General features: G+C 43.3%; 1 protein-coding gene across 1 annotated transcript in view; it reads left to right on the top strand.

The window, feature by feature from the left end:
* Positions 1 to 27,609, top strand: part of tnr (tenascin R (restrictin, janusin)) — a 325,579-nt gene that overhangs the window by 192,464 nt on the left and 105,506 nt on the right. The window contains exons 9-15 of the mRNA XM_079529713.1: positions 7,762 to 7,881; positions 8,281 to 8,424; positions 10,922 to 11,037; positions 17,114 to 17,264; positions 22,840 to 23,018; positions 23,766 to 23,856; positions 25,267 to 25,349. Of these exons, the coding sequence (XP_079385839.1) occupies positions 7,762 to 7,881; positions 8,281 to 8,424; positions 10,922 to 11,037; positions 17,114 to 17,264; positions 22,840 to 23,018; positions 23,766 to 23,856; positions 25,267 to 25,349 (884 nt within the window). The remainder of the gene's footprint in view (positions 1 to 7,761; positions 7,882 to 8,280; positions 8,425 to 10,921; positions 11,038 to 17,113; positions 17,265 to 22,839; positions 23,019 to 23,765; positions 23,857 to 25,266; positions 25,350 to 27,609) is intronic.

Genomic DNA, 27,609 nt, shown 5'->3' with positions numbered 1-27,609 from the left:
ATTAGCATGTACGTGTGTGTGAAATAAGTATTTGATCCCCCTTTAGAGAAACATGACTTAGTACCCTTGTTAACAATCACAGAGGTGAGACGTTTCTTGTAGTTGGTCCCCAGGTGTGCGTACATCTCAGGGGGGATTTAGGTTCACTCCTCTTTGCAGATCCTCTCCGAATCCTCAAGGTTTCAAGGCTGTCCCTTGGCAACTCAAAGCTTCAAGGCTGTCCCTTGAATCCTCAAGGTTTCAAGGCTGTCCCTTGGCAACTCAAAGCTTCAAGGCTGTCCCTTGGCAACTCAAAGCTTCAGCTCCTCAGGTTTCAAGGCTGTCCCTTGGCAACTCAAAGCTTCAGCTCCTCAGGTTTCAAGGCTGTCCCTTGGCAACTCAAAGCTTCAGCTCCTCAGGTTTCAAGGCTGTCCCTTGGCAACTCAAAGCTTCAGCTCCTCAGGTTTCAAGGCTGTCCCTTGGCAACTCAAAGCTTCAGCTCCTCAGGTTTCAAGGCTGTCCCTTGGCAACTCAAAGCTTCAGCTCCTCAGGTTTCAAGGCTGTCCCTTGGCAACTCAAAGCTTCAGCTCCTCAGGTTTCAAGGCTGTCCCTTGGCAACTCAAAGCTTCAGCTCCTCAGGTTTCAAGGCTGTCCCTTGGCAACTCAAAGCTTCAGCTCCTCAGGTTTCAAGGCTGTCCCTTGGCAACTCAAAGCTTCAGCTCCTCAGGTTTCAAGGCTGTCCCTTGGCAACTCAAAGCTTCAGCTCCTCAGGTTTCAAGGCTGTCCCTTGGCAACTCAAAGCTTCAGCTCCTCAGGTTTCAAGGCTGTCCCTTGGCAACTCAAAGCTTCAGCTCCCTCCACAGATGTCCTACATGTACTGTATGGGATTAATGTCTGGCCACTCCATGTCCTTAATGTGCTTCTTCTTGAGCCAGGCCTTTGTCGCTGTGGTCCTATGTTTTGGGTCATCGTCATCGACCCATCCACAACCACTTTTTTTGAATTTCCTAGCTGAGGGATGGATTTCACGGTACATGGCTCCGTCTATCTAGCCTGGCTAATGAGCCAGACCGAATCAGCCGCTGGCAAAACAAAATTGCCTGCCGGCGGATTACGGTCTGGAGAGGCTCAATTGTACGCCCATTTCCTACACCAGAGAACTGGAGTGGCCAATCGGGACACGGTATGCAATATGGGCGGGCTTTGGTACAGTGACGTTCAATGCTTGAGACCTTTGACTGACACTACTGTCAATTGCGTCAAAGAGAAAATGTTTGAACCCGCCCCCCGGGAAACAAGATCCATACACAGCATCTCCAGACTCAAATACCACACGACAGTGTGATTTGAGTCTGGCTTATTAGCCAGGCTACCGTCTATCCTCCCCTCAGCTGAAGTCATCCTGTCCCTTTATCAGCGAAACACCCCCAAAGCATTTCGACCTCCACGCTTCATGGATGGTGTTCTTGGGGTTATACAGTCATCTCTCTTCCTCCAAATATGGCGAGTGGAGTTGATGCCAAATGGATTTTGGACCACATCACTTCTCTGAATCACTGAGGGATCCATTGACAAACTTTGGACGGGTCTGTATAATGTTTATGTGCCTTCTTGAGCAGAGAGACCTAGCAGGCACTGCAGGATTTTAATCCATTACGTTGGTAATGTGTTACCAATGGTTTTCTGGGTGACTGTGGTCCCAGCTTGAGATCATTAACAAGTTCCCACCATGTAGTTCTGGGCTGATCTCATTATACCCCATGGGGAGAGGTCTTGAGTACCAGACTATAGTACCAGGGCGATTCATTTATTCATTTTGTGTTTCGCATTTTGAAGCACAAATCCATCCTGAGATGTGTGCAAACTGGTGACTAACTACAAGACATGATGTCTGTGTCCTCTGTGCTGGCTTGCTCCACCAAGTATAAGGCTTGCTGCTTTGCAAATAATCAAGTCAAAACAATTCATAACTTTTCTAATTATGGTGTCATTTTCAGGATTTTCTTTTTTGTTTTATATTTTCTCTCACTGTTAATAAAATAAACCTACCACAGACCATTTATTTCTTTGTCAGTGGGCAAACTGAAACATCTGCAAGATAGCAAAGAATTATTTCCTCCACTGTATAAAGCCAATAAATAAAACTATACTGAAAATACAGAAAATCTTACATCCGATCTTAACAAGCTCAAAACAAGTCGTTGCTTTCCATGCTGTGAGCTTGTACATCTGCTATTTATGACAACAATTTCAAACAATATTTATGTTTTTTTTCCCTCATTTATAATTGCCCAAATTTGGGACAGCAGGCTTAAAGTGGTTAAATAGAGGTTAAATTAGAAAAGTGTGATTATCCAGAGCTTTAACCCATTTTGGGCGGAAACCCCTTTTGGTGTTAGCATTATGTTATGCTTTAGCTATTGAAAAATAGCAGATCTACAAGCTCATAGCGCGCCACCGAGTGGCGCGCTACGAGCTTGTAGGTCTGCTATTTTTTTTTTAAACGAAGAACGACTGACATAGAAACATAGCTTTTTCAGAAAACTCAGGATGTAGAAGACATTTATAGAATCTGATCTCAGGTCAAAATGGGTTAATCTCACCTGTTCTGTCTTCACTGGTCCTAGTGTATATAAAGCCAACAGAAACAAGTGCATGCTCAAGTCATTTTTAGCACCAGCACTTACAGTATGCAAAGCAAGTGGGGGTAGGAGTGTATTATCCCATTCTGACCTGAGATCAGATTCTAAAAATGTCTTCTACATCCTGACAGTTTTCTGAAAAAGCTATGTTTCTATGTCAGTGGTTCTTCGATTTTTCAAAAATAGCAGACCTACAAGCTCGTAGCGCGCCACTCGGTGGCGCGCTATGAGCTTGTAGATCTGCTATTTTTCAATAGCTAAAGCATAACATAATGCTAACACCAAAAGGGGTTCCCGCCAAAAATGGGTTAAAGCACATTGATTATGCAGCAACAAAGCATTGGTGTAGAACCATATGAATAACCTTTGGCAAGTCATCTTTAGACAGAGGCCTCGGATCAATATGTCTCTTCATCTCAGCAGTGGAATGGCCATACAGTACATGTTCAGGTACCCATACTGTAACTACAGTATGTCAGATCAATGGGCCAATTCAATCTCAGTTGAAGTTTGAGCACTTTGAGACATTTCAGCACTATTACAACACAAAGAAACCTCTTGATATTGAATTTTTTGAACGCGGCGTAAAACATTACATGAGTGAATAATATCCACAGCTATACTGAGTCATTTTATTGAATTTACTGAGCTGCAGTGACTACTTTAGTTGAAAAACTAAAGCAAGAAATTAAAGGAAACTATGTACTGGTAGAGTTGGGTGTGATGTTACTCTAATAATTGGCAAGATAAATTCTCCTTTGATAAAAAAATTTATAATATAACTATAGCTTCTCAACGCCATACATTGCAAGGTTGAAGTTATAAAGCCTGACTGCATGGATTTATTTTATTTCTATTTTTTGATAAAAGAATAGAAATATAATCTTTGTTGTGTTTACATGTATGTACTAAATTAATGACTTGAGAGTTGAGACCTGTTTCACCTTTCAATGTAAATCATTGGAGATTATACATTTTTAATCAACAGAGCAACTACTGCAGATATCACATCTCTCTCTTCTACCTGCCTGAAAATAGCTCAGGCGGGTAAGTGCTTGGCAAATGTGCTTGGCAAATGTTCGCTTATTTTCACAGAATGTTCATCTATTGTAGCTGAATCCTCACCTATTATGATTATGCCCATAATAGGGATGAGAGCGCGTTCATGTGGTTAATTTGGCAGCAGTCCAGTGTAAAGGATAAATCTAGTGTGGTGAAGAATGCCACAGGACTACCTGTCCCCCCCCCCTGCCGCAGCAGGGTCAGTCTTTGGTAGTGAGCAGGCTAAGGGCCCATCTGTCCAAGGCGCGTGGAAGTAACTCAAACGGCTGTTGGAACATCCAAGCGCTCCCCGGGGACGGCTTAGCGCTGCGCCACAGAGCCCTGGATCACAGAGAGGGGGAGATGACGAGTGAGACGAGAGCCTGTTAATCACACGATCAGACCCAGGCCTGTCCCTTTTTCTGTGTCCCTGTCTGTTTGTCCATCTGCCATCATCCTTCTTTTCTTCATGTTTCTGTCTCTTACATGTGCGTGCTTGTGCGTGTGCGTGTGTGTGTTTGTGTGTGTGTGTGTGTGTGTGTGTGTGTGTGTGTGTGTGTGTGTGTGTGTGTGTGTGTGTGTGTGTGTGTGTGTGTGTGTGTGTGTGTGTGTGTGTGTGTGTGTGTGTGTGTGTGTGTGTGTGTGTGTGTGTGTGCGCGCGCGTGCTTACTCTCTGCCCCTGTGTTCTGCCCTCTGTTCCTCTCTAAATCAGAGTTAATGGCCTATCAATCGTCCAAATTTAATTCCACACCACAGATGTCTCGTCTCGTGCTGTCTTCCTCTCCCTCTGTTTCCGTGCAGATTCCTCCTCCCTGTGCGTCTCTATATCTCCCCTTCTCTCCATCCCCAAAGCCCTGCTTCTTCTCCCCCTAGCTCTCTATCTCCCCTTCTCTCCATCCCCAAAGCCCTGCGTCTTCTCCCCCTAGCTCTCTATCTCCCCTTCTCTCCATCCCCAAAGCCCTGCGTCTTCTCCCCCTAGCTCTTCCACCTGTTTCCTCACACCCATATCTCTCCTGCTCCGTTATCTGTGTCAGATGAAGGGAAATGAGAAGGGGGGTGGGGGGTGGGGGGGGGGCCTGGCAGAGACAGACAGACTGTGAGCTGTTTCACTCATGTTTATGCAGCCCTCCCCCCCCCCACACCCCTCTGTTTTACATTCAGCGCAGCCTCTTAGGTTTTATGGTTTGGCGCCTGCCATGTTGCCCTGTGTGAATGCCAATGGCTCTCCTTGTTCGCGTGCAACCTGCCGTTGCCACACGGGGACTGACTGACTCCTTCACAGGATGGGATGCACACGCACGCACCATTCACTCTCTCTTCCCGGAGTTAGAGAGAGCTGAGCTCTCGACAAGCCACCAAGGGGTTTAGTGTTCTGTTCTGTTCTGTTCTGTGTGCATAAACCTGTGGCTCATGGAGGGTATACCTCCTTGGTATTTGTTCCCTTTGCGTTATTATTTCTCCTCTGAATATTATGAATTATGAATTTCTTCACTTCCGATTTCTTGTAGATATTTTTCCTGTACTGTAGGAAGCTGTTATCTCCGTCTGGCCAAAGGCCATGCACATTCTTACGTTTTTTGGGTCTGATCTACAATGTCACAACGTGTTGCGAGGATGGATGCACACCGAACACAAACAGAGAAGAAGAGAGAGACACATCCAGTTGTGCCTCGAGATTTTGTAACAACCAATGCCCACACATTCATTCAAGTCAATAATTTGTGAGAAAAAGCTATATATGCTTTCAATCGGCCGTCGCTATTGTATGCATTTGATTACGGGCAAAAACATATTTATTTATGTATGAATTTGATTTGTGTTAATTATTTTCGACTGCCACATGTTGTGAGCTTACAGAAGGATAAAGGTGATATGACTTGTTATAGAGGCTATTTAACACAGATATGAATACAGGTGGGCCTTGAATCTTTTCCGTGCCCTTTGGTGTGCCTTGGGCGCACACCATTTGAAAACCAAAGTAGGTATGCTTTCAGTAACACCACATGGAGCCTGCGATTCATAGTTCAGCACTACCGGCACTGGCTAAACATTTGCTTTGTAATTACTAGCGTGTTGTGATTTAATTATTCAGTGAAACTGAGAGAAGTGGTGCATATTATTCATTACATTTCCCCATTCCGTTCCAATACGTGTTTACGAATACGTGGAAACATATGTCCAAAACTGTGACATTTCAGGATTCAAATAAAAAAACAGAAAAAGTATTAGATCGACAAGCTCGAAACGTGTCGCTTCGCGCCACGTTTCGAGCTTGTAGATCTGCTACAATTTACAATTTAGTCATTTAGCAGACGCTCTTAATCCAGAGCGACTTACATTAAGCAATAACAAAAGCATGGCATACATCACATATATAAAAAGTAGTTATCATGAATCATGCGTAGACTAAGAACGTAACAGTGGAGTATCTATGTAAACTATACATACTATACTATATAATATATTATACATGTGTACTATAAAGTGCTATGACTACATAAAGTGCAATTCTAGAGCTGTCTACGTAACAAGCTATAAGTCTGTTTAAAATACTATCTAAGTCTACATAATGTGCTATCTAAGGGGCTAGGCTAGGGCAAGTGCTACGGGCCATGGTGGAGTCTGAAGAGGTGGGTTTTCAGACTACGGCGGAAGATTGGGAGTGAGGCTGCAGTTCTGACTGTGATGGGAAGTGCATTCCATAGTTTTGGAGCCAGAAGGGAGAAGAGTTTGGGACGTGTGGAGCGTTGTCCCGGCGTTTTTAGTGAAGGTACCTCCAGCTTCCCTGCGTTGGCTGATCTGAGTGCGCGGGAGGGTTTGTAGGGTACGATCATACTTGTGAGATATGGGGGGGCCATGCCTTTGGTTGCTTTGAATGCCAGCATCAGAGTTTTGTATTCTGTGCGGGCAGCGACCGGGAGCCAATGGAGGGAGCGGAGAAGGGGGGTGACGTGTGAGAATTTTGGCTGGTTGAAGACCAAGCGGGCTGCGGCATTTTGGATCAGTTGGAGGGGCTTAAGTGCACATGCCGGTAGGCCAGTAAGGAGGGAGTTACAATAGTCAAGTTTTGACAAGACTGTTGTCTGGATTAGGAGCTGGGCTGACTCCTGGGTGAGGAACGGTCTAATTCGTCGTATGTTGTAGAGTGTAAACCTACAGGATCTAGTGACAGCTGTGATGTGTGTTTTGAACGAGAGCTGACTGTCCAGGACAACACCAAGGTTCCTGGCTGTCGGGACAGACTTTACCAGGGCGTTGTCTACGGAGATAGTTAGCTCCCGCATAGGGCAGGACTTAGCTGGGAAGAACAGAAGCTCAGTCTTGTCTGGGTTCAGCTTGAGGTGGTTGGAAGACATCCACTGTGAGATGTCAGCCAGGCATGCAGTGATGCGTTCTTCTACCTGGGTGGCAGAGGGGGGGAAGGATAGAAACAGTTGTGTGTCATCGGCATAGCAGTGATAGGATATATTGTGAGCAGAGATGATGGTGCCGAGGGATTTAGTGTACAGTGAGAAGAGGAGGGGACCAAGTACAGATCCCTGTGGGACCCCAGTTTGGAGGGTGCGGGGGAATGATAGCAAACCTTTCCAAGAAACCTGGTAAGTCCGGTCAGAGAGGTAGGAGGAGAACCACTTCAGCGCCGTCCCGCCGATGCCTAGATCAGCTAGGGTGTCTAGGAGCATCTGCTACTTTTGATACATTGGTGTGACGGTGTCGTATGATCAAGTAGGCCAGGGCATTCATTAAAAAAGAAAAAAAACACACAAAAGGTCCTTTCAGACGGGGAGCGAGTGACGCAGGTCTGCTCATGAGCGGCGTGGGACACGTAGCGTGTAAAAAAAGATCACCCCAACACACAGTCCAAGTCTATAGTCGCCCGCGGGAGTGTGCACGGAACGAGCACGCGTGCGACAATTTCACGGGACCGCGCCCATCGCGTAATCTCCCCTCAACGTCTCTGCACGTCAAAAATAAACGCACGCCTCTCACCGAAAATCGGAAAAGGACCTAAACAGTTAAGACAATGATGTTTCTGCCCGACAGCAACAGTATAAATCTTTTTAAAACAAACCTCATCTCCCCCTCTCTCTCTCAACAGTTGCACCTGCCATGAACCTGAGAGTACGTGGAGCGTCGGAACGTACCATTGACCTGGAGTGGGAGGGGTCAGTGGTGCTCACGGATTTCCTAGTGACCTACACCCCCAGCAGCCAAGGAGGTCGGTGCAAAGAGCTGTCTGTCTGTCTGTCTGTCTGTCTGTCTGTCTGTCTGTCTGTCTGTCTGTCTGTCTGTCTGTCTGTATGTCTGTCTCTAATGTTCTCTCTCTCTCTCTCTCTCTCTCTCTCTCTCTCTCTCTCTCTCTCTCTCTCTCTCTCTCTCTCTCTCTCTGTCTCTGTCTCTGTCTCTGTCTCTGTCTGTCTCTCTCTCTCTCTCTCTCTCTCTCTCTCTCTCTCTCTCTAATGTTCTCTCTCTCTCTCTCTCTCTCTCTCTCTCTCTCTCTAATGTTCTCTCTCTCTCTCTCTCTCTCTCTCTCTCTCTCTCTCTCTCTCTCTCTCTCTCTCTCTCTCTCTCTCTCTCTCTCTCTCTCTCTCTCTCTCGCTCTCTCTCTCTCTCTCAGGTGTGCAGCTGGAGATTAGGGTCCCAGGGAACGTCACCTCCTGCACCATTTCTGAACTGGTGGCCGGCATGGAGTACAACATCAATGTCTTTGCTGTCATCAACAACACCATCAGTGTACCAGCCAGCATCATCATGGCCACCTGTGAGTGTCTTGTGTGCGTGTACGTGTGCGTGCGTGTATGTGTGCGCGTGCGTGCGTGCGTGCGTGTGTGTGTGTGTGTGTGTGTGTGTGAGAGAGAGAGAACGAGTGTGTTTTGGTTGTCTTGGCACATACACTTTTCCATGGGGGTTTGGATAGCTAGTGAAACATTCAATAATTGAATAGGCTGCAGGATGGAACCATGCACCTCTCCGACTGGCTCATGTTCTGCTCATGTGTCTCTGCTCTTAACCACTTGAGCTCTAGTCTCACTGGGCATGTCATGATGGGCAAACATTCAGCAGAAATATAGCAGCTGTTTTTGGTGAAGAGATTCAGTGTAGAGGCAGTTTAAAGACCCCTGGGAGACCCCAGGCCAAAAAAGTGGTTAAATGTGCACTGCACTAACAAGCTCCAAAGGGCTGTTTCGTGGAACCCTGCACTAGTAGGCCTACTGTACCAATTGACTATATTCATACGGCGGCCATTTTTCTTTCACGTCAAGTTTGCGGGTTGAGAAGAAATTTTATTATTCTTTCTGCGCCATCCCCGAACATATTCGGACCCCCCCGGCTAGGGTACGGCATCAGCCAACTACGAACATGTTCGTACCCCCCCAAGAGAGTGGAGATGGTCGTGTTACCTTTAAACGTTGATCCGGTCTCTATGCAACGCCTCCGTCCCCACCAGCTATGGGTTCTTTACATCCAGCCCCATTTACACTCCATTAAAACAGGACTTTCAAAGCCCCGTATCTCTAAAGCCTCGAGCGCTGTCCATGGTAATCCGTCGCGCATCCGTTGTTCGGATGTCATTTGTGACTTTGTCTCGCATCGCTCCTGACATATAACCGTTTCTGGCGAGAGGTAAAGAGTGTGCGCTCATGCTAATGATGTATCATCACAACAAACAGCATCCTGCTAACCCTCGATTGTGAGAGAACGCTGAATGCGTTGTAGCTTCCGGGGTGTGATACCAATTTGTAACACCTGTTTGTTGTCCCCTGTGCACGCACCTCTTAACCTAACTCCGCCAGATGGGGAAGCAGAGAGTACACTGGGTTCCCCCCTCCTGCTCCCATCTGGGAACTCTCAGGCAGACTTGATGCCCGGCCACAAAACGGCCTGGCCAATCAGCAGCAGCTAGAGGCGGGATCAAGGCAGCACTGTGTATGCCTTGATCCCGCCTCTAGCTGGAACCCAGTGTACTCTCTGCTGCCCCATCTGGCGGAGTCAGGTTACGCACCTCTGCCACCTGTCTGACATTAATGCCAGCTCAGCCACCGAAAGCAGGACTCTAACATTAACTTCAGTGTTAGTCAGAAATACACAAAATGCAACCAAACACCGGAATTATCATCTATTTTCAAAGGCAAATATCCATTTATAAGCATCAGCTGATTTGTTCTGTCAACCTAATCCATACTCTCTCATTGGAGATCATACAGTTGCCGACTAGGTGAGAGATAAGTTAATTTAATTGAAATTATAACAATAATTTCGGGCAATTAAGCTTGGTGGGAGCATTTTGATATGCTGTGATTTATGGCCTTTCTCCAAATTGAATCAGGAAATGGACGATGTGATGATTTGGATTGATTAGCACAGGCACAGCTGTGTGAAAAGAAAACTGAAATTTGAGTTTTATTAATGGAATGTGTGAGCTGCATGAGCATGAACTGATTGTGATATTGCGAGGAATGTAGGAACTGATTTGCCAGAAAATTACATCGGTAATGGCCGGGGAAAAGTTTGTATTTTCAGAACTCTTCATTACATTTTGAGGTTCATGAGCCTTTCAGTACTTCAAAAGAAGGTTAGTAGATAGTTTTGGCTATGTGTTTTCCTCACACACAGTCAGACATTCTGAATTTGAATGCCTTTTTAATGAAACAGTATGTTGAACGTTGAACTTAAATCAATTTAGCTCAATTACTGAATGTTCACGGTATCAAGTGCAGTAGCAGCTCCTCTCAAAAGTAGGGAAATACACATTTAAACTTCTCCAAAGATGACTTGACAGATAGTAATTTACATCTATAAAGCATCCAGTTCCATTGGGAGAATTGTTCCAAGCTATAATGGAATTTTTCATGCATTGATTTGTTTATGTATTGGAAGAAATGTTTAAGTCTATAATGTTTATACATTTGCTTTCTGTCTGCCATGACAAATAGAGAGCCACCACTCACTCTTCTCCTCTCTAAACAAATTCCTAAATAAATAACCCCATCGCGTGAAGGTGTCCTAGTGAAAATCTAAGTAATATTATATTGGCTGTTTGCCGCACACAACGTACAACAAAATATAAATCAGGCTTTAGAGTGGAAAAAGAAAAGAAAAAAAGACAACAACAACAAAGGAATGAAAGAAGGGATGCAAGATCAGAAAGGAAGAGTGTAGTCCAGCGGATGGGAGTGATGAGAAGGAGATGGCGTGGTCATGTTTTATGATGGGATGGGCCAGTGAAGGCCAGTGATACATTTCTGCTACCGTTCCAGATCTGTCCAATCCCAATGGTTTACTCTTCAAATCTATCACGGAGACCATGGTTGAGGTGCAGTGGCAACCCTTGTACTATTCCTTTGACGGATGGGAGATCAGCTTCATCCCCAAGGTAAGACACACCGTGTGTGTGTGTGTGTGTGTGTGTGTGTGTGTGTGTGTGTGTGTGTGTGTGTGTGTGTGTGTGTGTGTGTGTGTGTGTGTGTGTGTGTGTGTGTGTGTGTGTGTGTGTGTGTGTGTGTGTGTGTGTGTGTGAGAGAGAGGTTTAAGGCTTTATCACTGGCTGAAGCACAGGTGAAGTGGTGCACAATGCACTGTGTGTGCGTGCGTGCGTGCGTGCGCGCGCATACGTGCGTGTGTGTGAACGCATAGATACATCATCCTGCAAATGCGTAAAACAAATCATACACTTGCACACACACCCGCACACATGCACGCACACACGTCATAACACTAGATTACATTTTCCTTGTGGGCCATGCAGTCGAATTGATCTACAGAGAAAAAATAATAAAACATGGACTGTTTTCATCAGACTTTGAATGTTAACCCAGAAAGCAGAAGGAGATACTGTGAGCAGTGGAGGAAAGTAACTAAGTACATTTACTTAAGTACAATTTCGAGGTATTTGTACTTTACTTGAGTACGTAAAATGTTAGTACTTTTACTTCTACTCCACTACATTTCGGAGGAAAATATTGTACTTTTACTCCACTACAATTATTTGACAACTTTAGTTACTTTGTAGATTTTGATTATTATTAGGTATTACAAACCATACATCAACTACTTCAGCCATATATTCGGATATATTTCGGCCATTTGAAAATAGCCGATCTACAAGCTCAAAATGCGTCGTGGTGCGACGCTCATTTTGAGCTTGTAGATCGGCTATTTTCAAAAGATTTGCATACATTTGAGAACTTGGAACGAGACATTCCGTAAAATGAGTACTTTTTACTTTTGGTACTTTAAGTACATTTTGATGCCAATACTTAAGTTTAGTACATACATTTAGTAAGCAAATTTTGAAGTCCGGGCTATTACTTGTAATGGAGAATTTCTATATTCATACCAGTATTAATACTTTTACTTAAGTAAGAAATGAGAGTACTTTTTTCCACCACTGACTGTGAGAAAGGAGGATATAAGAAGGAACTGTGAGAAAGGAGGATATAGGAAGATAATGTGAGGAAGGTACTGTGAGGAAGGAGGATATACGTACAGTAGGAAGGTACTGTGAGGAAGGAGGATATACGTACAGTAGGAAGGTACTGTGAGGAAGGTGAGGAAACGAGGATATAGTCAGGTACTGTGATAAGGGGAGAAGGGGAAGCAGAGGGAGATTGAGCTACAGTACTGTACTAAACTGAAGAGATTTGGTGTGGACCTCCTTGGCCCGTGTTCAGCTCCAAGCCTGCATGCACCAAATCAGACAAGGGGGGGATTGCCTAAAGCTTATTGGCTATTAGAAGGATGAGACATCAAACCCTTTGCCGAGAACAAGACCTTCCTTAGACCAAAGTCAGCAAGCTAAAGCCTTTCTCTTTAATTCCCTCAGTAAACTGCAAGTTCTTCAGGTACTCTCTAATCGTATATGCCCTCTCACAGTAATTGGTTTTCCTCCGTTTCAGAGACTAGACTTTGGCTTGGGCAGGCTTATGGCGACTTTATTCTCCCCTTTTGGTTGCTGTTGTCATCTTTTGGGTTTACAATGAAAAAGGAAAGACAGAGAGAGAGAGAGAGGGAGAGGGAGAGAGAGAGAGGCTTGAAGAATCAAGGGACTGTTGGCTGTCTCCTCTGTCTTTCCCAACTCCTTCTCTGTTTCAATCCCTCCATACCTTGTATCTCTGTTTCTTGCTTCTTCTTCTTCTTCTTCTTCTTCTTCTTCTTCTTCTTCTTCTTCTTCTTCTTCTTCGTCATCCCCCCTTTCACTTCTTCCCTCTCTTCTCTGCATTCCAACCACCATTCCACACCTCCATCCTTTCTTGTACTGTACCTCCTCCTTGTGTACGTTGTTCCCTCTACCCCTCCTTCCCTTTCTCCTTTGTGCCACCGGGGAAATCATATTAGCGGTTAGCGGCCAGCGGCCTGCAGTCCCACCCCCTTTGAATTTAATCCAGCAATGGGGATTGTGCATTTGGACAATCTCGTAATGGAAGCCGGTATAAAAGCTTGGGGCCAATGACGACAAACACAGGCTTCTTCACCATATGTTGCCAAAAGTGGAGAGATAAAGAGAGAGATGAAGCACAGGCCATGAGATTTAACAAAGTAAGCTGTGACATTGTTTGTATTTAACAAGGTGATATGTGTCAATACTAGGGGTGTAACGATACATTGTAACAGCGATACGATACAGTACGCATCACGATGCATGGTTGACGATACGATACATGGACGATATTGGCTCATTATGACGATACGATTCAATGATTTAAAATCGTTACAGTGACTATTTAGCAAATAAATTAAATCTGTGTATGAAACATGTAGATAGTGCAGGTGTTTTAAGGGAAAATGGATGAATATGGATATAAATAAGTAAACAGTGATTCTCTGGCACAAATACATATTATACTTGAACACATAGACAAATCCGTATACCTTGACATGAACACGGAGAATTCACACATTTATCGTTATTCTCTGCCTTGAGCATTAGAAGTACAGGCCGGCACCATTACTGCGACCACTACGCTCTGTACAAAAAGCGTTGTTTTGACCAGAAATGCCGCCTTTGAGGGGGATTTGGAGTCTAAAGCGACTGAAAGCGTGCGTGCGCGTGCACACACATGCACGCGCAACCAAGATGGCGCAGTCCAGTGTCTAAGCTAACAACAGATAGCCATCCGAAGCTAATGTGAGTATAGCCTTTCCACTAGATCGGATCAAACACATTTACAGTATACAACTGAATAAACGTAGCGTTTTGGCAGCGTCGCTTCCCGACAAATAACGCAGGCTACGTTTTTTGGCAGGGAAACGGTTAAAATTTCTAAATACAACGCACAAGTACATAGTATTGATACAATCGATAATTTGCATTGCAAAACGATACGATACTATAGTCAATGTTGCTGTTTACATTTCGATATACTTCGATTCTTGAAATTAAAATCGATACTGTACATTATTCCATCAGTCAGTCAAGAAAGTAAGCAGTCAATCAGGCAATCAGGTCTGTCAACCATCGAAAAATGAAATACAAATATAAATTATACGAGTGATATTAGGACTTTCAATGTCTCACCAACAGGGCAGCAGAGCACATATTATCTTTCCTCATATACTGTACATTATAGGTAGTATTATTGCCTCAGTCTGCAGAAAAGTTGATTTGACTGAATTCTCGAGGAATCTACTGTACCTTTTTTGATATGAACTGTATAACCTTTCTTTATTGCCTTCATGTTCCTCTGTGCTTTGGAGCCGTACTGTATACTGTACAGTAACACTAGAATGGGTTTCCACAAAGTATGATAATTACTGTATATACCCTCCAGTATAATATTGTGAAGAGTCGAAGTTAAAGATTTAGAAGAAGACTCCAATATTCCTTCTTCCAAATATAGACATACCTGTACAGTTATATAATTATGAACTCTGGTGAATTATATGTGAGGTGTGATGAGCCAAAGTAGTTGAATTTACTTGTATGCAGGGCCTCGTCTTAACCAGGGGTGTAGCACCAAATTCTGTGCCCTGGGACAAGCAATCTCTGTGGGCCCCACAGGGGACATTTTTTTGTGTTTTTGAGGCGCGTTTGCACCTCCTATGCACAGCGTTGTGTATTTGTACCACGGAATGTGATGATTTGATTGGCTGAGCACGGAATGTGATGATTTGATTGGCTGAGCACGGAATGTGATGTCTGTGTTAATGTGACTATATGTGTGTGACTATGTGACTATGAGTACTAGTAGGGGCAAAAGTGGCGCTGTTGTGCCAGAAACAGAGAGAGAGAGATAGAGCTGCACTGTTGCCTGCTAATGAGAGAGAGAGAGAGAGAGAGGAGGGGGGCTTTCGAGGCCCCTAGTAAGTCTGTCCCACTTTTCCCCCAGTCTAACACCCCTGCAATAGGGCTTTGATTGACAGCTCCCTAACACTGTTGTTTGGCTGGTCATATAGGTTATTGTCCATACTGTATATGACATCATAACTTAGCTCCACACAGCTTCAACCTGACTAGACGTACAGTACTGTATAATCAGCGAGAGTAACTGGAAACACCTGTATGAATGTTCAAGGCCTTTTGAGAAAGTGTTTATTCTTCTTTGCCGGTGGCGATGGTAATATTATTCAAGTCCTGGCCCTATAGTACGTGGAATACATGGTTGCTTTAATGATGTTTAATGCCGTTTCAATGCCAGTCTTTAGAGGCGATGATTACGCAATGTGATCTAATAGTGTTCTTGACTTGGAGTATGCGAACTTGCGAAGTCAAATTGCTAATTAGAAATGTGAACTTAACCTTGACAGCCCATATTTTTGCGGAAACCTGGCACAGCAATGCAGTTGAACATCTGTCTGTCAGTAGGATGTGTTATTTGGAACTCAGGTTCGTTGGGAATAGCAGGGATTCAACATGGATGAATGTCAGGGTCAGGTTAACGTTGCTGCAGGGTCAGGTTAACGTTTAATGCACTGAATGTTGCTTCTTCTGTATGTCTGTAGCCATGCAGACTTCATTTTGTCCCCACAACACCACACTTATTAAAAAAAAGGAAAATAAACAAAACGGGCGAATGAACTTGCATTCTAGGATCACAGCTGAAATGTGCTGCATATTCACCACGCTGAATAACTATAACTAGAGAAAGTGCCCTTCTGGGCACAGGTCTCCACCAGGAGGATATGACTGTGTGAGATGTTTGGCAAAATGTTTAGGAGTGATATAAACATGTTCTTTTGTTTGTTATTATTTTGCAACAATTTTCTTCATTTTGTTGAGGAAATGCAGAGCCAGATCACTCATAGCATGAGGATAGAATTCTGGATGAGCAGGACATGTGCAGCATTTCGTACAAAACGGGCCACTCCTGAAAACTCACACACGCACACACACACACACACACACACACACACACACGGACGGAGTGCAAAACATACTCTCTCCCCATGCCTTCGGCCTGGTGGAGACAATTATAAACAAATGTGGAATAATAAGTGCGTGCGTGCGTGCGTGCGTGCGTGCGTGCGTGCGTGCGTGCGTGCGTGCGTGCGTGCATGCGTGTCCAGCTGGTGCTCGTTGACGGTCGTTAATGTCAAGGCAATTATGTTTATGCACCGCAGTAGCATATACCTGTATAGACATAGGCCTGTTATCCTGCTCATTACTGTGCAGAAATATACATATAAATCTTCGTGTTTGAGCACAAAAGGCAATTTCCGTGCTTTGCGCGCACGCTGGGCGGACCCCCACACACAATCATTCTACAGTTGTAGCCCCCAGCCTAATCTAGTTGAATACCCCAGTGTAGCTCCTTGTGAATGCAGGTGATGTAAAACGACCATCAATAAAATATGCAATACAATCATGTTCCCCTCCACTACAGAGGCAAACAAGGTAACAGTGCTGTTTAAACCTGGCCGGTGTGTACTTAAAGAGCCTGTAAACGGGAAGTACCCTAACCCAGTATGAGTATAAGGCCTATAAGCAGTGTTATGTATTGCATTTTTGCCAGACCTAGATACAGTATGGTATAAAGTTTATACCATGCTGTATCTATGATCTGGCTTTTTAATTATTCTAATTTGGCAGCCAAATTGTATAAAGTGAGTGTTTAATGCTATTAGATAGGACTTTTCTGTTTGGATGTATGGGCTGTCAATGCCAGAAAGTGCGTTGCCAGTAGGCGTTCCGCATAACTTCCGGGTATGATGATGATGTGATGTCACACGCATACCCTCTATACTGTTGGCCACTGTGCAGCTCCACTGGAGCAGTTTTAGTTGCTTAATTGCCTTGCTCAAGGGCACTTTCATGGTGTTGAGGGAAGTGACTTCAAGTGAGTGTTCACTTCCCTGGCAATCTCTACCCAGATTCTGCTGGCTCAGGGAATCGAACTGGGAACCGTACTCTAACCTTTATAGGCCGCCGCTGCCCCAAACCATGCTATGACAACCACGGCCACAGTTGTTCTTATCTCTGTTGTTTTATGTATTTCTATTCTATCTTGTTCCAGGACAACGATGGAGGGATGACAGCTCAGCTGCCCAGCACCATCACCTCTTTCCTGCAGACAGGCCTGAGGCCAGGGGAGGAGTACACGGTGAACCTGGTGGCTCTGAGAGACCAGGGCCGCAGCCACGCGGTCACTGCTACTGTCACCACACGTACGTACCGGAGCCATCACCACACATGAGTTCATTCACCAGCAGAATTATGTAGAACGATGGTTCTCAAAGTGCGATCTGGGGACCTCCAGGGGTCCTTGATGGGGTTCCAGGGGGTCCCCGGCAGAATGATTTAACTTAGCATCAAAATAAGTATCTTGATTTATTAATGTAATACTTTATTGATCAGAAATGTAAATGGCACGTAGTACAGTAACGATAAACGACAACACCAAAAAGTCCATTGTGGTCCATTGTTTGTGATCTGATATACTATGTATAACATTCAAAATACTTCATGCTTACTGGCTCCCTGTAGCATACAAATTAAATGACAATTTTTTGGCACCCTGGTTAAATGAAAATGTTCTGGAAGTACAACACAGTGGTCTACATTCGGAGCTTAATTGCTTTATTGCTTCCCTAATACTTCAAATCTACAGGTTAATAGAATAATTACGATATATAATATTGGTCTCCAGCCACGTACCCCCACATATCCCCCATATTACTGTATACGATGGTGGATAATAGCTAGTTTCTAGTTGCTTTATTGTAGCAGCATGAGAACATGTTAGCATGACCTGCACCACTGTGATGAGATTCTCCTAAACCTACTGGAGGGCTTGGAAATTAACAAACAAGGGCTGTATTTTGAGTGTCTTAAGTACCAGGTCTTATTACTTAACTTAAGACCTGGAGGCGTGGCCAATGCTGTTTGGCCACTCAAAATAGCTAAACAGCATTGGCCACGCCTCCAGGTCTTAAAGGGATAGTTCAGATTTTTTTAACTTAAGTTGTATGAAATACTTGCCATTAATATAGTGGTTGCAACTGTATTAATTGATTGCCCGAGTCCCGTGGTGGGAGTTCTGCTCTGGTTTTGGTCAATATGAAGTAGTCCCGGTCATTTTGTGGGGGGCACTGGGGCCACGCAGTAAAAGTAAATTAATCCACAAAACGAACGTAATTTGTATTGTTGACCTATTTCTAAAATATTAGCGCGACTTTCGTTCAACTTTGACCCCTCTATCACATGGAACTATTTTTTGGGCGTAGTGATATGGACACAAAAAACATAGTTCTGTGTGATAGAGGGGTAAAAAAAGAACGGAAGTTGCACTAATATTTTAGAAATAGGTCAACAATACAAATGACGTTAGTTTTGTGGATTAATTTACTTTTACTGCGTGACCCCCAGTGCCCCCCACAAAATGACCGGAACTACTTGATATTTCACCAAAACCAGAGCAGAACTCCCACCACAGGACTCGGGCAATCAATTAATACAGTTGCAACCACTATATTAATGGCAAGTATTTCACACAACTTAAGTTCAAAAAATCTGAACTATCCCTTTAAGTTAATAAGACCTGGTACTTAAGACACTCAAAATACAGCCCTTAGTGTTTAATTCACAAAATTCACACTTGGGGTGAGGTTAAGTTCTCACGTGCAGGCATGTGTATACACACACACACACACCCCACACACACACACACACACACACACACACACACACGCACACACACACACACACACACACACACACACACACACACACACACACACACACACGCACGCACGCACGCACATGCACATGCACATGCACATGCACATACTGTACACTACACACACATCTGCCTGCAAGCATTCATGCAAAACATACAAAACCTAAGTCCAAACAGTCTGACGATGTTACAAGCACAGGCTTAGTGTACCTCATGCTATCTTCAGACATGCAAATCCTCTCTCTAGGCGCGCAGAGACACACACACACGCACACGCACGCGCACGCACGCACGCACACACACACACAAACACACACACACACACACACACACACACACACACACACACACACACGCAGTCTCGCACCTAGACACCTAGAGAGTAATAGGGGATGTCACCTTGACAAATTGGACGGCCTTCCACCAATTATGCCCTTAATGTAAACCCTCGGCAAGGTATACCACCCCCCACCCCCGCCCCGCCAAGCTGACTGACATTTCTTAGACAAGCAGAGAGTACAGCCAATTCAAAACTCCTCTGTAACAATTCAAACGGCGCCCATCCGCAGTCAAAACACCATCAATTTCCTGTCAGGTCTTTACGTCCCAACTGTCGCTTGTAATTAAGTAGGCATTTATAATTCATAAGCTCCTCTCATTCATTTTTCACCTCGGTCTACCGCGGGACACCTTATTGGATGGAGAGAGGACGGGGGGGGAAAAAAGAAGCGCAGACAAATTTGAAGATGCTAAATTATTCATGAGAGCAAAGATTTATCCTTCCACAGAGATAACAGGGTAGAGGAGGAGGAGGAGGAGGAGTGGAGGGGAAATGCAGAGGGATGAGAAGAAGACGGCTGCTGTGGGAGTGGGTTCTAAGCAACCGACTCTTCTTTAGGGCTGTTTTGTAGAACGAGGCCCAAGGGGGCATTTTCAAATACCTCGGGGGCCCATAGTAGCTTCTGAGGAAGACCTGCAATATGTCAACATTCAAGATTCTTTATTGTTACATTCCATTATATACTGTAAGGACCAGAGAGTAACATGTCTGTGTTCTGACACCTCGACATTGCAGCTACAAGCAAAATAAATTGTAATAATTACAAAAGCAGAGAGAAGAGAAAACGTTGGGACTGCATAGATCATAATAATTATTCTTAAATTGATAAAAAAATAAAATAAACTAAAACAACAGCAGCAAACAATAACAACAGATGTTGCTGAAATAGGGAACTCTGGTTTAATTAATAAAAGACAGCTTTCCATTATCATATTGTTCGTGAAGCCACGCTTCTTTTTTGCTTTAATCTTCAAACTCAAAGCTATGAGCAAATTCAAGTGTTTAGCAGCCTCATCCCATAAGCCCTGCACAGCTGAACTTTGTGGATGTGTTTTGTTCGTCACGCCCGGCGTGTTTTGCACTCTCCAAACCTAATGCAATAAGTGTCTGGCTGTGCAACAATCACCATGGAGACAATTTAATTATGCGCTATGTGTTCGTACCTTGCTTGGGTAAAGCCTGTCATGTCATATCGGTTTTACATGGCCAAAGAACAAGGGAACAACATGTACAGACATTAGAAATCTCAGGCCACAGGTTTTAGGGACTTTTGATACTTTTCCCCCAGTTTGTGACCTAAAGGAAGGTTTTCCATGAGTCATTTCTTGTCATGATTTATTCTTGGTGTAATGTTGTCTTTCCATTTTTATATATGCAGTATCAGATAGATGAATAAATAAATACAGTCTAAAGCCCATGCAGCTCACTTTTCCTAACTACCGGGAGGGGCGTTCCCGGTTTGAGCCTTTATTGGGAATGATTTCTGATATCTGTCAAGATTATCCTGTAATGTGAGCCAAGCTTGCGTCACACACAACTGGATAAATCTTATTATAAGATGTGCTTCTCTATAATCAGATTGATTCATCATTGAGCAGCAGGGTCAGCAGCCCTGACCCGAAAATTGTCTGAGAAAATCGTGAGGCTAAAGATTTGATCTTTGAACCATTCACACTATATAGGATCATTTTGCCATATTAACACTTCCAATAAGTGACCATAAATGAATGAACAGCTCCCGACTCCAAATCTCCCCATTTGCCCTGCAGACTGCAGTCGTGTGAAAGCTGCATGGCAACTTGTTGTCGTTAGGGCAAAAAAAAAAAAAAAAAAGTTTATTTTTTTAATTTATTTTATTTTTTACATAATAGGTAGTTAAACAACTAGTCGACTAGTAAACTAGGCAACTAGTCAACTAGTAAAAATGACTAGAAGTGAATGCCCTAGTTGTCGTATCATACCGTATGCCGTAAGTGTCACCTCTAAAGACAATCTTTGTTCATTGTCTCCATCTAAATTGTAAGATTTTATTTATTTATTGTCATACTTCCTCAAATAATGACTTGGAAGTCATTTATAAGTAGCAACATGCAGTACTACACAACACCCATACCCATGATATTAATTATTGACAGGGGACCCCTTGTTTTTTCCCTCTACACAACACCAAATATCTGCGTCAAAAAGAGTAACGCGATGAGAGCTTGTACTGTAGATCTGCTGTTTTCATTAAATGTTCGCCCCAGAAAAGATAATATGCATAAAGGGTTCAGTGGATTTAATACAGATTAAAGATAATATGCAAGGGTTCAGTGGACTTAATACAGATTACGGACACTTTAAAACCAGACAGACTGTGTTATAGTAGACAATCTTCAATGTAACTGTGAGATATATGAAGTACACTTTCATCATGGTTCCATTTGTACACACTCAGAGTTCAATTAGCACAGTTGACTGTAGTGTAGTATTTCAACAATAGAAAGAGTCTCGGAATATAAGTATCTTGGTATATGGCTGGACGACAAATGCAATTTCAAATACCACATAGATAATCTGGTTAAAAAACTACGTCAGAAAATTGGCTTCCTATACAGAAATAAAGCAAATTTAATCTATCGTCATGCAGCTGCCTCCACACTCAAGCCACTGGACTCAGTTTACCACTCGGCTCTGAGGTTAATTACTGGAGACAGCTATGATACTCATCACTGTACCCTATATGAAAATGTGGGCTGGTCTTCTCTGACTGAAAGACGCAATAATCACTGGTACCTCTTCATATATAAAGCCCTGGTCGGGAAATTACCATCATATATTTCTTCCATGTTACATCAGAAACCTAGTCGCATTGTAACTCGCTCCAGTGATTGGCTAGGCCTTCTGGTCCCTTTTGCCAACTCTGAACTTGGAAAGGCTGCTTTCAGCATCGGTGCACCTGAGTCTTGGAATGTCTTGCAACAAGAACTTAAACGTAATACCCTGGCATCAATTGGTCATTTTAGAAATTTACTCAATAACCGTCCATCACCTGTATGTTGCTGTTTTAACTGATTGCTGAATATATAATTGTATTAACGGTTTGTTGTAACTAATATTGTTGTATTACTGTTTTTTTTGTATGTAATCTCGGCATCATTGTAAATGAGGGGTTCCCTCAATGGTCTCTCCGAGAATTTAAATAAAGGTTGAATGAATGTTGCTGAGGTGACTGTACTTTAGCTAATGGCCATCTACCCATCTTGTCAATAGTGATTAAGTGGATATATGCGATTACTAGCAATGTACGTAGCTTTGGTTAAATAGGCACAAAGCAATATATTCTTGTGTACAGCCTAGGCTCTATTAGTTTAAATGGGTGCTTTGGGTTCCATTTGAGGCGGATGATGTGGCGTCGCATTCAATAAACAGCCGGTCATTGGATATTTGCATTCCACTTTACAGTGAGAGAAGGAATTATTGCAGCCTTTTCCAACCTCTCTCGGTCTATTGATTACCACTGGTTACATTCTCTACTGTAGCCGTTTAAACACAGCAGAGATAATTTGTGTGTCCTTTTAAAAGTGAATGTGGCATGTTAGCAAGGACAGAGCTTTTATATGAATTTATAATATGAACATTTCTTTCTTTCTTTCTTTCTTTCTTTCTTTCTTTCCTCCCCCCTCCCTCTCTTCCTTCCTTCCTTCCTTCCTTCCTTCCTTCTTTCCTTCCTCCATCTATCCAGTAATTGACGGGCCCACCCAGCTGATAGTGAGGGATGTGTCTGACACAGTGGCGTTTGTGGAGTGGACTCCTCCCAAGGCTAAGATCGATCAGATAATACTCCGCTACGCCCTGGTGGGAGGCGATGGGCCTCGCACCACCTTCCGTCTGCAGCCCACACTCAGCCAATACTCACTTCAGGTGGGTTAGGGTTAGGGTCACCTTCCGTCTGCAACCCACACTCAGCCAATACTCACTTCAGGTGGGTTAGGGTTAGGGTCACCTTCCGTCTGCAGGCCACACTCAGCCAATACTCACTTCAGGTGGGTTAGGGTTAGGGTCACCTTCCGTCTGCAGCCCACACTCAGCCAATACTAACTTCAGGTGGGTTAGGGTTAGGGTCACCTTCCGTCTGCAGGCCACACTCAGCCAATACTCACTTCAGGTTGGTTAGGGTTAGGGTCACCTTCCGTCTGCAGCCCACACTCAGCCAATACTCACTTCAGGTGGGTTAGGGTTAGGGTCACCTTCCGTCTGCAGCCCACACTCAGCCAATACTCACTTCAGGTGGGTTAGGGTTAGGGTCACCTTCCGTCTGCAGGCCACACTCAGCCAGTACTCACTTCAGGTGGGTTAGGGTTAGGGTCACCTTCCGTCTGCAGCCCACACTCAGCCAATACTCACTTCAGGTGGGTTAGGGTTAGGGTCACCTTCCGTCTGCAGCCCACACTCAGCCAATACTCACTTCAGGTGGGAGTGAAGGGTACTGTCTGCATACAGTCTCTATGCTAGTGTATTTTCGGTTTTCGCTACCACGTTGTATACGCTTGTAGATGTAGATCTTGTAGCTTGTAGATCAGCTATTTTCCTGCAAAAGGTTTCCCTCAGAAAATGGATCTTGTGGCTTAAAACGCATGTGAACAGATAAAAAGCTCTTCTCTCCTGCAGGTCCTACGGCCTGGCTCTCGGTACGAGGTGTCAGTGAGCGGTGTGAGGAAAGGAAACGAGAGCGGATCCATCTCCACAGAGTTCTCCACCGGTGAGGCTCGGCAGAAAGCAAGACGGCGTGCTGGCCGTGTGTGCTGTTGTGTGCACACTGCATGCACATCTGTGTTAGCATCTCTACTCTGGAGATGACCTCTGGCCAATATAGCCGATCTGTAATCGGCTATTTTCCTATCTTTAATCAGTTATATTCTGTATTTAGTGTTAAAAACAGGGACGGGACCTACAGTTGGAGGCCATCGATATTGTCCTTTTCTTTTTGCTGAGGTTTGCGTGATCTGCGCAAAAGGACAGTTAACCCATTTTGGGCGGGAACCCCTTTTGGTGTTTTAAACATTGTTATAATTTAGCTATTGAAAAATAGCAGATCTACAAGCTCATAGCGCGCCACCGAGTGGCGCGCTACGAGCTTGTAGGTCTGCTATTTTTGAAAAATCGTGAAAATATTTATTTCAGAAAACTGGAGGATTTAGGGACAATATCGGTGGCACCCAACTGTACAGTACTTTAGAGACCTTGGGAACAATGTCAACCGGAATTTAAGTTGTTTATCAGCATATTGCTTGAAATCGCAGTTGACAGTTTTTTAAACGCATACTGTACAGTGTGCTCACACTGAGTTGGGTGGCGAATGTGTCTTCAGAAAGATTGTGTTGCAGTATATGTACAAATTATAATGTTTTACTGGATGTAGAGAGAAAAGTATGTGTTATGCATATGGTGATATGTCACCTGTTATTAACAATGACTATAATCATATGTTATGCATTATAATATATGTCAACTGTTATTAACAATGACTAGTAAAATCATATGTTATGCATTATAATATATGTCAACTGTTATTAACAATGACTAATCATATGTTATGCATTATAATATATGTAAACTGTTATTAACAATGACTATAATCATATGTTATGCATTATAATACATGTCACCTGTTATTAACAAAGACTAACCATAATGTTGCTGTCGGGAGGAAACCACCTAACCTAATTTTTTAGGTTTTACATTTATTTATTGATTTGCATAAATCAGTGCTATTGAACACCAATTGAACCAATGGAAAGTATTAAAAAAAAAAAGCACAAAACCTCTTAACTCCATTGGACCCTCAAACTGTCTGCTAAAAGAGCTAACTCCACCACTTCTCCCCATCTCATGCAAGTATTTGACAATATTTATAAAGTCACAACACCAACTTTGGCAGCTTTGTTTTCAAAATATAAGGTTTTCTTCAATTCCCGAAAAATGTATGTTTTTCATTTTCTGAAAAATTAACATTTTGGAGTTAGGTGGTTTCTTCCCGACAGTAGAGATCTATGTAAACTGTTATTAACAATGACTATGTTATGCGTAAACTGCTGATGTTGCATGGTACACCATTTCTGCGAATTGGTCTCAGTGTCCCGAACATTGTCAGTTTTATCGTTCTTCTCAGAGATCGACGCCCCAAAGAACCCACGGATGCTCTCCAAGACCTCCACCACCCTGGAGCTGGAGTGGGACGACAGTGAGGCTGAGGTACTTACAGCATGGATCACAGCATGGATCCATGGATCACAGCATGGATCACAGCATGGATCACATCGGTTTTCCATTTGATCTTCAGCAATTTGTTTCATTCTGTGGCACATAATGGGCTTGGTTTAGCCACTCTGTACGATACACAGCACTTAGAACCACCAGCATCAGTGTAGGCTTTTAGTATTAGTTAACCCATTTTGACCTGAGATCAGATTCTAAAAATGCCTTCTATATCCTGACAGTTTTCGTTCTTCGATTTTTCAAAAATAGCAGACCTACAAGCTCGTAGCGCGGCACTCGGTGCCGCGCTATGAGCTTGTAGATCTGCTATTTTTCAATAGCTAAAGCATAACATAATGCTAACACCAAAAGGGGTTCCCGCCCAAAATGGGTTAATATATAGGAGGGTCCGTATCGACTTTAGCATAAGTTAAAATATATAGGAGGTTCAGTATAGGGTTTAGCATACCTTTATATACAGGAGCATCAGGGCATAGCATAACATACATATGATCCTAACGTGATGAATTGCACCCTTCTGCTGTGCAAATACCTGCAATGGCCTAATTTGCTAACTATTTAAAGCTTGGACATTTCGCTGCTCTTCAATCTTCTAAATATGTGTTTTTCTTTAGCTTTTATCTTAAAGGATACTATATTATCTTCCGCAGCATAGATGACAACAGCTGGAGTGTCAAAGCACAGTTTAGCATTTAATATCCACCTTCATCCAGGCATTTTATTATTGAATTCTATATATAATGGAAGTGTATTGTTTGGACAGTGGGTGGTTTGCTGTAATGAGCCTGAAGACAATGTTAAGTGGATGCCATATCTTCATTAGTTACTGTCACTGTGTGGTTTACCTCCACTACAGTGTCACCTGCTGGCAGGCTCTATGCCAAGACAACACACACACAGTGGTGGGAAAAGTACATTCCACTCATTTTCAACATTATACTATGTCATTAATATACCTTAGAGCTGTTGTGTGGAAATAATAAAAAAGTGCCCCCATTCTGTGTTTCCTAGAACTAGAGGTCTGAAAAAAATCATTAACATGGTGAAACACATCTTGATGATCTTGACGTCATCAAGATGTGTTTCACCATGTTAATGTTTTTTTTCATAATTACAGTTCTAGGAAACACAGAATGGGGGGACTTTTTTATTATTTCCACACAACAGCTCTAAGGTACATTAATGTTGAAAATGGGTGGTTTTCCTCTTTAAGTATCAATACTGCAATGTAGAAATACTCCGTTACAAGTAAAAGTCCAGAATTCAAAATGTACTTTATAGTGATAGCACAAAAGTATTGACAATACAAAATGTTCTTAATGTACCAAAAGTAAAAGTACTCATTGTGCAGCATGTCTCATTTCCACATTTCTAATGTATAAAAAATCTTTTGAAACTAGCAGATCTACAAGTGACGCATTGTGAGCTTGTAGATTGGATATTTTCAAACGGCCAAAATGTATTAGGGCTGAAGTGGGTAATGTCTGTTTTGTAATAATAATCAAAATCTACAAAGTAACTATAGTAACTAAAGTTTTCAAATACATGTCGTGGAGTAAAAGTACAATAATTGGATCCGAGATGTAGTGGAGTAGAAGTATATTGGAAATACTCAAGTATAGCACAAATACCTCAAAATTGTACTTAAGTAAATTGTGTTAAATGTTACTTTCCACCACTGGCAATGTAAATGTGTAAATGTGAAGTGTTTCCACCTCTAGGTGGAAGGCTACCAGGTGGTGTACAGCACGCTAGCAGGAGACCAGTATGTGAAGTAATGTGAAGTGTTTCAACCTCTAGGTGGAAGGCTACCAGGTGGTGTACAGCACGCTAGCAGGAGACCAGTATGTGAAGTGTTTCAACCTCTAGGTGGAAGGCTACCAGGTGGTGTACAGCATGCTAGCAGGAGACCAGTATGTGAAGTAATGTGAAGTGTTTCCACCTCTAGGTGGAAGGCTACCAGGTGGTGTACAGCACGCTAACAGGAGACCAGTATGTGAAGTAATGTGAAGTGTTTCAACCTCTAGGTGGAAGGCTACCAGGTGGTGTACAGCACGCTAACAGGAGACCAGTATGTGAAGTAATGTGAAGTGTTTCAACCTCTAGGTGGAAGGCTACCAGGTGGTGTACAGCATGCTAGCAGGAGACCAGTATATGAAGTAATGTGAAGTGTTTCAACCTCTAGGTGGAAGGCTACCAGGTGGTGTACAGCACGCTAACAGGAGACCAGTATATG

The sequence above is a fragment of the Electrona antarctica genome (assembly GCF_951216825.1).
Source record: "Electrona antarctica genome assembly, chromosome: 19".
NCBI lineage: Eukaryota > Metazoa > Chordata > Actinopteri > Myctophiformes > Myctophidae > Electrona > Electrona antarctica.
The sequence above is the reverse complement of the archived record's forward strand: the minus strand, read 5'-3'. Positions and strand labels throughout refer to the sequence as shown.